We start from the raw sequence: 14,266 nt of genomic DNA, 5'->3' as shown, positions 1-14,266 counted from the left end.
ATATTTGTAGTCTCATAGTGACCTAGCATGTGGCCTTCACTTGCCCTCTCATAGCGAGTGATTAGCACACCAAATTCTGGGATGGATTGTAAAAGGAGGATGCCAGGGCTAGTGCACTTTGTAATGAAGTTGGCCAAGTATTTTTAGGACTCTTCCTGGGAATTCTGGCCCAAATGCTGTCTAACCAGATGGTGGAAGCAGCTTTGGCCACCACTAGGTGGCAACTGTGCTATGATGTCTTCAGGTCTCAGAAAGGACACAGTGTCTATTTATTGCAAAGTAGCCTTACACTGATTGTTCTCCTAAGAGGTCTTCCTCCTTGTGCTTAAGTGTTGGCTATAGGCCCATTCTTGACAATCTGGCTAGGCATGTGTGTATGTTGAGAGGAGATGTCTTCTGAGGTTCTTCTTGAACAGGAACTATGCCCCATCAGATTTTAGTGGGTTTCATTAGAGCACTTATTTATTGACGCAAAGTTCTCTTTGGAGCACAGTAATATCCCTGACAGTACAGTGTATATACACTGGGGCATCTTGACGAAAGTAGTGACTGACAAGGAGGGCAGTGAGGGCCAGGCTTGGCCAGTGTGGGAGGGATGTAGTCACTGAGAACAGGTTGTGGGAAGAGCCTACTAAACATGCCCAGATTGGTTGGGGGAAGAAATCTGCCTTAAGGCAGGGCTTCTCTGCTTCTAGAACTGGCCTGGACACTGAGTGCTAAGCAGATTTCTTGACCATGTTTTTTAACTTTTGTGATGTTCCTGGGGTGAAACCTGGGAGACTGGCCCTCAAATGCCATCCCATCACTAGCTCCTCAACAGCAGAGAGGGAAGGACACTCCTCATACCCCTGTGCTGCTCTGGCAGGTTGTGCTCTTTTCTCCTTTGTGTCAGACACTAGTATTGATGGTAGAGACACTGATGTTGATGGTCGGGAGGATGCCTGACCTCTCAGCTTGCCACTCTTTGTTCTTGAATGGTAGAGAATTCCTTCATCCTGGAAGCTACACCGTGGCTTTATGCTTAGAGGTTTTGTCTTCAATTTCTATTTCTTTGATAGATTAAAGTTTCCAGGCTACAGCTGGATGGTAAAAGAATTTTACCTGAAATCAGTGACCAAGTTCCTCTTGGATCAATAAACAGAACTAAAAAAAACTCTTCAAGAAATCAATGAACCAAGAATCAAAGTTGTAGTTGGACTCTAATAACTCTTGCCAGCTTGGTGTTTGCATGGGGGTGGCTCATAACCACTGCTCCCTATGGCTCTCAATCAGCATGGGCCCAGGAGTTAATACCTGGGTCTTTGTCTATACTTCCAAATAAACTTTCAGTAGCTATCTGCACCAGATGTTTGGTGTGTTGCATTGCCAATAGAATAGAATATTTTTCATGACCTCACTTAATATTAATCCCAAACAGCTATGTCTGGTGAGAAGACTCTCCTAGACATTAAGGGTTTCTGTGTAGATAAGAAAAACAGGCATTAGTGCAAATCTTATTAGTGGATGGCTATTCATTAGAAGGGAGAAGTGTTGAGGTATCTTAATAGCTAAATGGTTGGGTAGACTGGCCAGTCACTAAATCATTTGCACATTCTCTTCTATAGACAGTTGATTGCACTTAGGGATCGTGCTGATGAACATAATCTATTGGCTAGGAAATCCAACTGAAGCTTTCCTTCTTTTCCCCAATGTGTGTGATTCCAGGGATCTCTGGCTTATGCATGATTTACAATAAGAAGGTGATTGAGTTGGGGAGATAATTGGGAAGGTTAAAGGGGTTTGACTGGGAAAGGCAATTTGCATCTTGAACCTTAAAATATTGTTATCATGCTTTGGGGAGACAGGTGGGCTTTTAGCATTGTGGTGGTTTGAATATTCTTGGCCCAGAGAGTGGCATTATTGGGAGATGTGGCTTTGTTGGAGGAAGCCTGTCACTTTATGGGGGACATTGAGACCCTCCTCCTAGCTGCCTAAGAACAGTCTGCTCCTGGCTTCCTTTGGATGATGATATAAAACTCTCAGCAACTACATCATGGCTACCTGAACACTGCTGTGCTTCCAGCCATGATGATAATCCACTGAAACTCTGAACCTATAAGCCAACCCCAGTTAATTGGTCATGATGTCTCTTCACAGCAATGGAAACCCTAACTAATACAAGCATAAACTGGTTTCTACAAATAACTGATTCTCCTCAGCAGGTGGGCTGGAGCTGCAGGGGCATTTGGCTTCCTCTTGGCTTAAGGAACTATTACATTTACTGTAGGGGAGGAAGCTTCCTCACAGCTGTACCTGCAATCTTTAACAGAGACACTGCTTCTTCTCTACTACTGAATATTCATCCTGGCCACTGAGAACAATTGAGCTGTCCATCAGCTGACAGTGGGCTGGCTGGGTCAGAGAGATGGGATGATCCCACTTGTCTCTCTGCAGGTGCTAGATTATCTGCCTGAACTTGAACTTCCATTTCCCTCAGAGATCTGCCTGTCTCCACCTCAACACTGGAATTTCAAACACTGCTCATCAGGCTCGGCTATTATACATGAATCTTAGGATCAAATTTCATGGACCCTAGGATCAAATTCAGGTCTTCATGCTTACATAGCAAGCACTCAGCTGACTAAATCTGTCTCCCCAGATCACTATTTAGTATTTTGTGTAACGTTCACTACATAATTTTAGTTAAATTTTTTACATAAATATTACTTAAATTTATAAAGTCATTCTCCAACATTTATTGCAGTTCTACACTTAAAATATTTTTACAGAAGTATTTTTCCTCCTTTTCCGCAAAGTGTGATGGATTTTCTTTCTAACTCTTTTCTGTCAATCAATCCTCTTTTGCTAACAGGTTGCATAGGCTATTAGTAGTTCTTCATGACTTGTCCAGAGATTCTAGAGTTTAGATGCTATGTGAAATACCTAACTGGGTTTCCTTAATAGTCAGTGGATCTGTTTTGTATTCTATTGATGCTGTTGAGTTTCTTCAGCAGCTTGAAGTCATACTACAAACAAAACTAAAGCCTTCAGGAGGCAACTAGTGTGCACTCAATACTTCCCCATAGAACTGCTTCTCCTCTTGCTCTTGTCCTGTTCATCTCAGTTTGTGTCTCAATGACTATGACTATGATATGTCACTTAACTTTTCTGTGACCATCAGGGACAATGGTAAATCTAAGTCTTAAGCTTTTGTATTGTTCTGCTAACTCCATATGTAGTGGGTAGCCAAGTGGCCTCTGCTCCCTGTATCATGGAAACAGTGAGTATGGTGCCTATGGTATAGCACACTGCGAACCAGCTTAGGCATCCCGGCCACCATAGCTCCACAGACACTGCGTGGAGGCTGTGAGTACCTGCACTTGCACAGAGAATCTCCTGTACTATTCATGACTAGAAGAACTATGATGCCCTAGAGTGAAATGGTCCAGCTCTCTTGATGACTTATCCAAGATGTCTCCTTGGTACTTGAGTCATACAGGGGAAAAGAAGAATACTGTTTGTGGGGAAGCTCATGGGTAACTGGTGAGGAGCATCTCCAGGTTGGTGTGGTAGCCAGATGACAAGAACACAGAGATTGACAGTCTGCCTCTCTCTACTTGTCATTGTTAGCTTCATTTTCAAAGTTTCTAGATAAAGACAGAATTGAAAGTCTGATAAACACACATTACCCTTTCCCACATGCCATAGCTCTAAGCTTTTCAAAACCCCACTCATCAGAAAAATATTTCTGCAGACAACAAACACATGAAGATCTTTTAAGTATCATTTCCCCTGCCTTTGTCAAAAACATGTTTTCAATAACATTTAATATGTCACCAACTTCTTAACACAAGTCAAAGGATATTCAATATTTTTTGTCAAAAAAGTTTTGCTTGACATAGTATGTGAACTTTATAATGTACATTTTAGGTCAAACTCTCAAAACAGAAGGTCTTACACAGTATGCACACAGACAACTGTGAATTCAGGAACCTTTCCATAAGCCTTCCCTCTTGTACTTTCCATACCAGAAAACCAACAAGTAACAGGGCTCTGTGGCTTAAAGCAAAACATTGAAGCTATCATTATGAGACATGCTGCAAGAAGTGTCTATAAAGCGAACCACAGTGGGTCCTTAAGGCAAGTGGTGTGTGGCCTTCTGTAGGCTGTCCCAGGCAGCACCACCTTATCCTGTAAGGGTGGCTCCATCACAGAAAGTAATTAGCTTGTGCTTTTCTTCAGGTTTGACTTTTTGGGAGCACTTCTAGCTTTGATGTTCTTCTTAGGACTGGCAGGTTTGGGAGCAGGTGGCCTTCCCTTTGACTTTGGGGGGTTACTGCGACTGGTGCGGCTGGCTATCTGCTTCTTGTCCTGAATTGTTCTCTGCTGTTCCTGAAGCCTCTCTTCCCACTGCTGGGAGGCAATTTGTAAATGTTACATGTTACCCTTTTATGCTGTTCAATCAATACCAGAACTGACCTGTGAGCTTTCATGTTAGTGCAGTTCTTCTGTAATGTCATGGCAATTACTGTAGATTCCCTATGCTGGGCATTTATCATGCATCCAGTGATTGGAAAGTGCTCTGTGTGCAAAGAAGTCTCAACACTCACAAGTAAGTTCTTTGACGTTCACAACCGATACCCTGGGCACTGTTGTCACAAGCAGTAAAATGAGCATGCAGAGTTTATTCTCACAGGACCGTAGAACCATTAAAAATTCTTGCCAGAATTCAGCGTTCTCCAACTGTTTCTAGAACTCAAGTCCTACCTGTGTGCTTCTAATGGCCAGCCTCAGTATAGTATCTCTACACAACAAAGCTTTCTCAAATAATGTTGCTATTGCTAAAAGTAGTAATGTATTTACTCTCTGTACAAAACCAGTGATTTACTGCATTGAGGAAATCCCTATATCTAAAACAAAACAAAAACCATTCTTCACTGTATCATTCCAATATCACATGTGCATAATGCTGACCATGAACAGTATTGTGCTCCATAGATACTATGGCTTTTGTTGCCTATATGTACCTACCATAAAGTTTAACTAATAGGTATAGTAAAAGATAATATCAAGAATAAAATTATTGCAGTAATGTAAAATAATAAAAGTGCTCTCCCTCAAAATGTCTTATAGTATTATGTTATATTTTTGAACTATGATAGGATGCAGAAAAACAAACAAATAAACAATAACCAAAAAGAAACCAAAAAAACTTGTGAGACACAGAGAAGCAGATAGTGTGTTGCTGTGACCCACTAAAGTGCCCAGAACACTGAGGAATGAGTCACCTGACACATAACCAAGTTTCCTTCAGAACAAAGGTTATGGTATTCATTTGTTTGTTTATGTATGTATGTATGTATGTATGCATGTATGTATTTGGTGTGTATGTGCACACACATGTGGAGTGTGGAGAGCAGAGGCTGAATTCATTTCTCCAATGATTTTTCAGTTATATTTTTTATCATGGGAACCAGAAATGCAATTCTGCTAGAATATTTTATCTCACAACTGTAGCCTCCCTCAGCCTTGAAACAGGCTGATCCAGACTTTGACCTTTCTGCCACTTAGAAGGAGATTACCTAGGGTGGAGCCTTCTGACCCTGATGGCTCTATTGTTCTATCACCTGCCACTGCTCTCCTCCAAGACACTGCTACCTGCTGAGAGGTCCTAGAGATATTCCGGAGGCACATCCTATCCTGCTTGTCACCTGCAGACTGGCTCCAGACACCAAGAATGGACTGGTGGGGGGGGGGGGAGAATGGGCCTTCCCCCTTTATAAGCACAGTTTTGAGTAAAATCAAGGGCCTTGATCAGAACCTTTGTCTTGGCTTCATTATCCTCTCTTGCAGTCTAAGTCTCTTTGAGCCCCAGCCTGCCTCCCAGGTGTACCCTGTTCAAGTAGGCCACGGGCCGGCATACAACACACAACAGTGAACACACTTGCCTGGTAGCTCCCAAGTCTCTGATAGGAGTGCTTAGCACAGCTCAACACATAGATGTCGGTTCTATTTTGTGGGCATGCTCAGTCTTCAGCTGTCTTCTTCCTAAGTGAATTTTTCACATACTCTAGTGCCTTGCCTAGGTATTTTTATTCCTGCGAACTGAAAAACTGAGGAGGAATGATTTCTTTCATGTAACTAATGCATAAATTCTCCTCAATAAGTCTACATTTATTTTGAGGAGCTAATGTCCTCTAAAAATTCCAAACCTGTTACCATTTTAAGTTGCAGATGATTTTCATCTGGGGTGGGGGGAATATTCTAACTCTAATGTAATCATCAATATGGCAATGATAGTACCACTGAAATTATACATTTGACCACAAATGAATTACTTTTGCATAGAGACATGCCCTATATTATTTTAAATGCAACGTAGTATGTTAGTTAGGTTAATTGTGGTATGGGTTTTAGAAATATTTCCATACTTACAGATATATGTTGATTCTAATCCAGTGACTACCAAATTTTTATACTCTTCACTCTTATTACTAAGTTGTAATACAATTAAGAAACAAAAGGCTCAATTTAACCTGGGAATAACTGATGCCTTATAATTCAGTCCAACTGTGTCAACTGTGAAGTTGAACAACAGTTTCTGATAACAATTCCAAGTAACTTGGGTGTGATTCTAAACTGCAGATTCAAACAGCACGAGCTCCCGTGAGAGCTTGGAGAGAAGGCAGTATGGAGAATCCCCATCTGTGGGATTTCTTACCTTCATGGCTACACGTTCCCACCATGTTGCTGATTATACTTACTATGGACCTTCTACTGAGTTGATCTCTCCATTTTTCAACTAAACAATTTTCAAGAAGCATCATCCTAAAAAAAGTAAATTTTTGGCAATTAAATTTTTATTAAAAAGGTAAAACATCCATAAAGAAAAAAAATCATACTTGTTTTCAAATAATTCTTATTCCTACAACCTCTATATCCACTGCGAAAGACCTATGGATTTTTCTTGTTCCTATATGTTTTTCTGAGCACACTGTATATGTAGACTATACTATACATTACTTTTCGTTGTTATATTTGTTTTCTGGGATGATTAGAAAAACACAAATAAACAATAAACTATATAGTACAACTGTGGATATCTACTTAGCTGTCCTCCACTTTCTACTTATTGTGTTTAATATCCTTGTACAGAATAATATGCACTGGCTTATTATTTCCTTTAGACAAGTTCTGAAAGTAGAATGTTGGGCCAAAAGGGGCTGTGTGTGTGTATGTGTGTGTGTGTGTGTGTGTGTGAGAGAGAGAGAGAGAGAGAGAGAGAGAGAGAGAGAGAGAGAGAGAGAGAGAGAGAGGAGAGAGAGAGACAGTGCAGCAGTTAAGAGAACTGATTGCCCTTGCAGAGGATCTGAGTTCAGTTCCCAGCATCAACACAGAGGCCAACCAGCAGCTGTTACCTCCCATTTCAGAGGATATAATGGCCTCTTCTGGCTTCCATGGCAACTGCATTCACATATGATGCACAGATATACATATAGCAAAACAGTCCCCACACATAAAGTAAACATAAATAAATAGTTTAAACCAGGGTTTTTCAATAGAGTAAAAATTGTTTTAAAAATAGCCTCATTTTCATCTAATTCACTACCATTAAAATATTAATTAAAAGTAGGATCTCCTGCTCATTTGAGCTTTGGGAATACAAAGGAGAATTTTACTGTTTATTTACTGTTTACACAAAGATAGGTTCTAAGTGGATTCATGCAGACATCTTGCATTGTGTTCCTAGCACTTTAAATGCTAATTTGAGAGAACAATGTCTCCATTTTCATCATATCCATTACAGAGGTATGGCCTTTTCTATCTACTTTTGTGACTGTTGTGCACATAATATAGTATCATCTAGCAACAACGTGCACTGATATTTTCTCTTGCACTTCCGTGCATTGGCTTTGTGCTTATAGAGCATTTTGTCTTTCAAGGGTCAGATTTCTAATCATCCATTGTTCTTTCTGGCCACAGTTCTAAAACAGTCACCTATGTAGTCCATTTTAAATTTGTTTCATAATGCAGTGAGAAAAGAGACTGTTTTTGCAAATAAATATATTTGCCATGCCCACATGCATATTCTATTGTTTTGCCACATGTCTTTCATAGTAAAGTGCTCTTGCATTTGCCCTCATTGTTTTCAAGCACACTCCCCTTTCCTGGGTCTGCTTTCAGCAGGCCTGTGACTCCAGCTATTTGAAAAAGAGACTGAGGAAGGGAGCTCACAAGATTGGGGTCTGCCTGGGCTACAGAATGCATTCAAGATTAGTCTTAGGACATTGTCTTAAAAATAAAAAGTAAGCAGAGGGCTGAAGTTTAACTAAGTGTTGAACTCGAGGCGTGCTTGAGGCCCTAGGTACAATCCTCAGTACTGGAGATTTTTAAAAAAGGAAAACATTTCTTTTGGGTTATCTTTATGACTATTCTTGAACTACTGGGATCCAAAAAGAGTAGCTTCATGCCAGTTTTGTGCCTCTCAGAAGATAGATCTCTAATTACTTTAAAAATCTTCTTTACATAAATCCCAGACAAACAGAAAAATATTTGCACTGGATGAGTCTATAACCCACTCAGTTGCCCAGAAAGAATCTCGTGACTAATAACCTAGTATGTCCCTAAATGAACCCTGGTCTGCTACAGCAACAGAATGCAAGAGTTCAGAGCACTGTCCACTCTTGAGCCAGTTGCAAGTAGAATAGCTTGAAAGCTCAGATAGTGCAGTGCTACAGCGGAGGGCAACAACTGATAGGACACACAACTAGGCTCCGAAATTAGGACATTTTCAAAAATGGCATTTGCTTTTCTCCATAGAGGAACAGAGGAGTCTTGGGTTTTATCAAGAAGTAACCTACGGGGAGCAGGGTGAGGGGAGGGTATAGGGGTCTTTCGAGATAGCATTTGAAATGTAAATGAAGAAAATATCTAAAAAAAAAAAGAAGTAACATACAAGCATGAATGTCAAGAGAATGAAAGACAGCTTGTTATACAAAAACACATGATTTTTTTTCTAGATGAAATTACAGCAGGTTATGGGGTCTGTCCTAGGATGTGAACTGCCGAGTTCATGTCTTCATTCTAAAAAATGTATGGAGATATAAGGGAAAAAGCCAGGGAAATATAGGCATAACAGTACTCCCAGCTAGAGGTATACGTGTGATTATTTAATTGTACTTTGCTTTGCAATGATTTGATTTGATAGTCATGGATTCTCAGATCCAGAAACCAATTTAAAGTTTCTATGTAAGTTAGTGTATGTGTACAGTGTTCCATGAGACTAATACAATGACTTGAAATGACTACTCTTACTCAAAATGATCTACTCCTGGATACAATTTTAAATCAGCTAATGGATTCTGAAATAAGATTTTAAAGATTCTTTTAAAATATTTTTCTAAATTTCTTTCATCCTATTAACTGGTTATATTATTCATGTTTTGACTAACTGATACTTAGGAAATACAGCATCTCAAAAGAGACATCTACTAAAATATTTTTAAATGACAACTGGTATTACTTTGTTCTTTAAAACCATGATTACTGAGTGAAATTCACACTCCCTGTGACCTACCTTGAACGCCACTCATAACACATGATTAGGACATCTTGATGGGGCAGGATATGTGGACACTGGCAAGAGGAATTGGTGATGAGAGGGACTTGTGTTCGAGGGATAGGTGACAAAGACTTGAAGATCTCTTTTACATCGACCACAGTTGTGACCTCATTGCAACCACTCCTCTGGACGGCTTTTATTTTGGCATGAATAACTGCAATCAAAAACTCAAGTAAGTGTTGTTATGGAAGACATTGGAAGAAACTAGAGACAGTGTTTTGGGGCCAAATCCAGAGCTTCTTTAAAAAGTGTTATTTCTGTAATTAAGATCATGTTCAAGCAGTCCCAGTATAGGCAGAAAGCCCACAAAACATCTTATTGTCAACATTGTCTGAAAATTAATGAATCACACCACAAAATGAAAAGGTAATTAGAAGGCCAATGTTAGCCTGGAATTGGGCTTATAGATCAACCAGATATTTTGTAAACATTTTTATCTGTTTCTACTTTCCCTCTGATGGGTTGGAGGATAGGCATATTGCCAGCTTTGGAGACCAAGGTGAAGTTTCTATTCATTCAGTCATCCATGCTATGTTTGAATTACTTTTTACAGAAGAATTCGTTAGTCATAACTGCCAGGTCCCTAGGGAATGCTGGCTTTTATCTAACCACTAGAAATCCTCTCATAGTTCAGGCTGAGCTCATGTCTAGATATTTGGACAGCCTGAAGCCTAACATTAACATATCCCAACTACAAGGACTCTAGAAGTTGCTGCCCTCAGTTCACTAATGTAGCATGACAATACAAGCTCCAAGGAGTAGGGATGAGGCATTATTACAGGTGGACGCTCAGGTCATCACCTTGGATCAAGTTTTAAGTTCCAAATTCTTTGGATCTTGCTACTACTTAGTGCTTCTAGTGGAATTGTAGATCAGCCCCAAAATAAGACTGTTTTGAATTCCACCATAAGAAGCTGTTTGAGGAGGAGCCAAAAGCATACCAAATGAACAATTCATTATCTGCATGGTACCCCAGAGATAATAGTAGCAGAGAAACTCTGGTTGGACCTATTGGGGATCCTGGCAGATGAAGCACTAAGCAGAACAGAGTTAGGCAATATCCACATAGAACATGTTTCAGGAAAATAACCTATTTGGAAGAAAAAGAATTTTTCTGTAATTGAATTATCCACATTGGTTATTCATGACTCTAAAGTCTGACAACCTAACTACAGGTTATTTCCCAAGGAGAGAGTTCCATATCTCTCCAACTTTCTAAATAATCTAAATATTCTACTGAAATCATGTATCAGTTAAAATATGAAAACCAAGTTGATGAAGAAACTATATATCTTTCCTGTTACTCTTTTGTCCTTGTTATTTTAGGAGAAATTTAAAAGTTTAGAAATTCAATAAAATATTAAATAGCCCAAGTAGGCACTTGATCTGGTTTTTTCTTCTTTTCATGTATATGTTTGTATAGTGTAGGTATGTGTCGTGTGTGTGTGTGTGCACATATGTGCCAGTGCAAGCAATTGAATTGTTTCTGATCTCAAGTACAAATCTTTAAAGAACATAAGAGAATTGTATTTCCAAATGATGATAGAGAATTAAAAATACTCAAAACTTCTAAAATAGCATGGCCTTTGTTTTTTCCCTCTGGAGAAGTACTAAATGGTTCGTTCAAGTAAAAGAGAGGATGCCTAAGCATCTGTAGCTGTTGGTGAAGAAAAAGACACATGGTCATATCTTCATCCTCTGGTCTTCAGATAAACAAATCCTGGTCCAAAGCCCTGTCCTTCCTGTAAGGGAACAACCTGAGAAACGGAGCGGCAGTCTCTGTGCACAGCCGTTTTCACTGAGGTCATTATTTTTTTATGTGAGTTATTTATCTTGTGCTTGCTTTCATTAACCCAGAAAAGACACTTTATGGTTGTTGAGTGGTTCAGAAACCATGTAATTACCTATCCATTACCCCTTCTTGACTACTATATCCAGTCTCGTGCAATTTCAGTGCCTTGCTGTGCCAAGTCCCCAAAGCAAATGCTGTTATCAGAAAACTTACCATAGCTGTAGTTTTTGCTCAGGTATGTTGCCAGGGTTGGCTTCACCTTTTTGCACTTGCACCGATCTGAAAGAGACACAAAATACATGGACAGTGGGGAAAGGACATCACTCTGTGTGCAGAACAGAGGAAGCCTGAGGACAGAACTCACCAGGGCTCAGACGTTTACAGTCAGCATCAAAGGACCTTTCTTGCACCATCATATCTGGTGTGATGTCTATCCACTTCACATCTGAAACACAAACAGGGCCTCAGGGATGTAGTCAGTGCCTAGGTCTCCTCATTCACATGGAATAAGGAACCATTGGAGGCTACAAGCCAATACAAACATCCAACACAATATTGCCGTAGTAAAAATAATGTGATTGTTACCTACTTTTCTCGCTACAACTCAGGCCGAAGGAAAAAAGTCTTCGAGTCAAGAATTCACTGATTCAAACAGAATCTGATGCAAATGAACATCCCTGACACTAACCTGGAGCAGTCTCCTCGCCCCTTCCCTGAGCCACCCTGATAGTGCTGTTCGAAGTCTTCTGTTAGAACCACCAGCCTGTTTCCACGCTGCTACCTCCCACTGCAGTGCAGGAACAGTCCACAGCTGCATTATCAACAGTACTAAGCATAACTTCCAGGCTTAACAAAGTTGAAGCAGTTGTCTAACGTAAACTTTTCCCCCCAGTATTCCAAATAAGAGAATCGTTTAAAGCAAGGTTGATAAATCACACCCACCCCCTTTAACTCATATCCTAGGCGCAGCCTCTTTAAATAGAGGATGATCTGACTTAGGGGAAGCCTCAATAAAATAATGCAATAATGTTCTCAGGTTTCATTTCAAGAAATGAATTCGTAGTGTCCCTTCCAACAATAACAGTAAAACAGCATAAAAGAAAACAACGGAGGAAGTGACACAGGATCAGATTAACCAACATGCCACAGTGCTCTGCTCAGTGACCACAACATAGGCACATAGTGGAGTTTAACCAGGGCGACTACATTTACAAACTTTCACGCTGCCGCCGCCGCCGGGTGGGGAGTAGGGAACTCCCGGTCAGCATGGAATGAGAATTAGCCACCACGCGCTGGGACTATCTCAAGCACCAGCTTTCTTTGCTTAGGGTATTGTTTCTTTTATTTACCTTAAATTAGAACACTTTAATGGGTTATTCTCCAACAACCTTATTCCCCATGTCCTTCAGGGAGCTGTTTCTCTCTCCTGAGAAATCCCTGAGAGATAATCTTCTGGGCCCTTCACCTCCCCCAAGGTTGGGACAGGAGCTGCTGGGCTCTAAGCAGACACCATCTGCTTCTCCCTAGAATCTCTTGGCCTCCTTGATACCTCCTCTTCTCTTACCTTCTGGAAGGTCAGTGACTATTGCCTCTGGAGAGATACAAACTCCACGGTCATAGACCGGCAGCTCATCGCAGGCCAGGCTCTCTGGCCAGCTGTGGTTATACATCTTCATGAGGGGCTCGCAGTCGTCACGTGCGCGCTGGCACACAGACTTGCAGGGCTTGATGGGATCGTGCAGGAACTCCAGGGTACAGATCGGTGCGTACATGGCACAAAGGAAGAAACGCAGCACAGAGCTGCAGTTCACGTCCACTAGCTCTTCATACTGTTCGATGGCCAGGATGGCATTCTCCTGAGTGCTGTGGTGCAGGTGGTTGGGCATCCGGGTGATGTTCCAGGGCATGTGCCTGCACATGGGGATGCGCACAGCTTCGCAGGGCGCTCCGCGCACTCCCAGCGCCAGGCGCAGCCACAGGCATAACGCCACCAGGATGGAGAGGAGCATGGCACTGTCCTCCTGGGCTGCAGTCTCTGCTGGGAGGACCCTTTTCTTCCAGCCCCGTTGACCTCCTTATCTCTTTACCTTGGGGCACTGGAGTGAGCTTTCCTGCTGGAGCTCCAGTCTGCACTGATGAGGAGTTCTGGGGGGTTGGCCGTCGATCGCCCCTGGGCGCACCGGCACTGGCAGCGCCAGCACTCAGCCTCCAGAGCAACGACCCCCGCGGGAAGCTCCAGTCTCGGGTCCCGCAGCTCGGAGCGCAGCGGGCCACGGCCATTGTGGAACCCTATTTATCCAGACCGGTCCCCTGACGTGGGCTCAGCAGCCTTGGCAGCGGCGAGAGCAAAGCCGGCTCCCACTCCGCTGCTCCACCCCCAGCCTCTCCGGCAGAAGCGATGACATCATCTCCGCCGCTCCACAGCCAAGGGCCATAGTTCTGCATTTTCCCCTAAAGTCTATCCTTTTTTCGTCTGCTAGTCTTTTTTTCTTCAGATCAAGAAAAGGAGCATCTTGCTTTTAGCCATTTGGGACTCTGGATAAAAGCCTGTGCAGGGGAGACTTTGCTAAGTCGGCCTTAAAGTTTCCCTAAGTTCAGAGTTGGAGCAACTGGAGCAACGTGACCCTGTTGTTGCCCTTTCATTTCGAAACATTTGTTTTTCCTTTCCCATAGGGGGCGAGAGAGGCGCCTCAGCTATGAGGGCAGTGTGGATCAGGGAAAGCCTAGCACAGTAAGTGTTGGAACTAGCACTGGCAGTTTATATAAGCCTTCCCCAGACCGCCCTGAGTTGTGCGGAGTTTGCTATTGTTGTTGCTACTGATGTTGTTTTGTGGCCACTAGACTTAGTTCTGGCTCAGATTTTTACCAGGCAT

General features: G+C 41.8%; 1 protein-coding gene across 1 annotated transcript; it reads right to left on the bottom strand.

Moving 5' to 3' along the window:
* Positions 1-3,593: 3,593 nt before the first annotated feature.
* Positions 3,594-13,720, bottom strand: Sfrp4 (secreted frizzled related protein 4). Its single transcript, XM_021180700.2, has 6 exons — positions 12,958-13,720; positions 11,758-11,838; positions 11,607-11,672; positions 9,557-9,755; positions 6,744-6,807; positions 3,594-4,392 (listed from the first exon to the last, which is right to left on the bottom strand). The coding sequence occupies exons 1-6, from the start codon at positions 13,400-13,402 to the stop codon at positions 4,201-4,203; spliced, it is 1,047 nt and encodes a 348-aa protein (XP_021036359.1). The 5' UTR covers positions 13,403-13,720; the 3' UTR covers positions 3,594-4,200.
* Between the last annotated feature and the right edge of the window lie 546 nt (positions 13,721-14,266).

This window comes from Mus caroli, chromosome 13 (assembly GCF_900094665.2).
Source record: "Mus caroli chromosome 13, CAROLI_EIJ_v1.1, whole genome shotgun sequence".
NCBI lineage: Eukaryota > Metazoa > Chordata > Mammalia > Rodentia > Muridae > Mus > Mus caroli.
Note: the sequence above shows the minus strand (reverse complement) of the source record. Positions and strands in the feature narration are given on the sequence as shown.

What these genes read in the sequence shown, in the direction of transcription:
- Sfrp4 (XM_021180700.2), bottom strand. Translation starts at nt 13,402, where the DNA reads ATGCTCCTCTCCATCCTGGTGGCGTTATGCCTGTGGCTGCGCCTGGCG. An exon ending in AGTCACTGACCTTCCAGAAG is followed by an intron (nt 11,839 to 12,957) that starts GTAAGAGAAGAG and finishes TTTGTGTTTCAG; the next exon opens with ATGTGAAGTGGATAGACATC. An exon ending in CTGTAAACGTCTGAGCCCTG is followed by an intron (nt 11,673 to 11,757) that starts GTGAGTTCTGTC and finishes TGTCTCTTTCAG; the next exon opens with ATCGGTGCAAGTGCAAAAAG.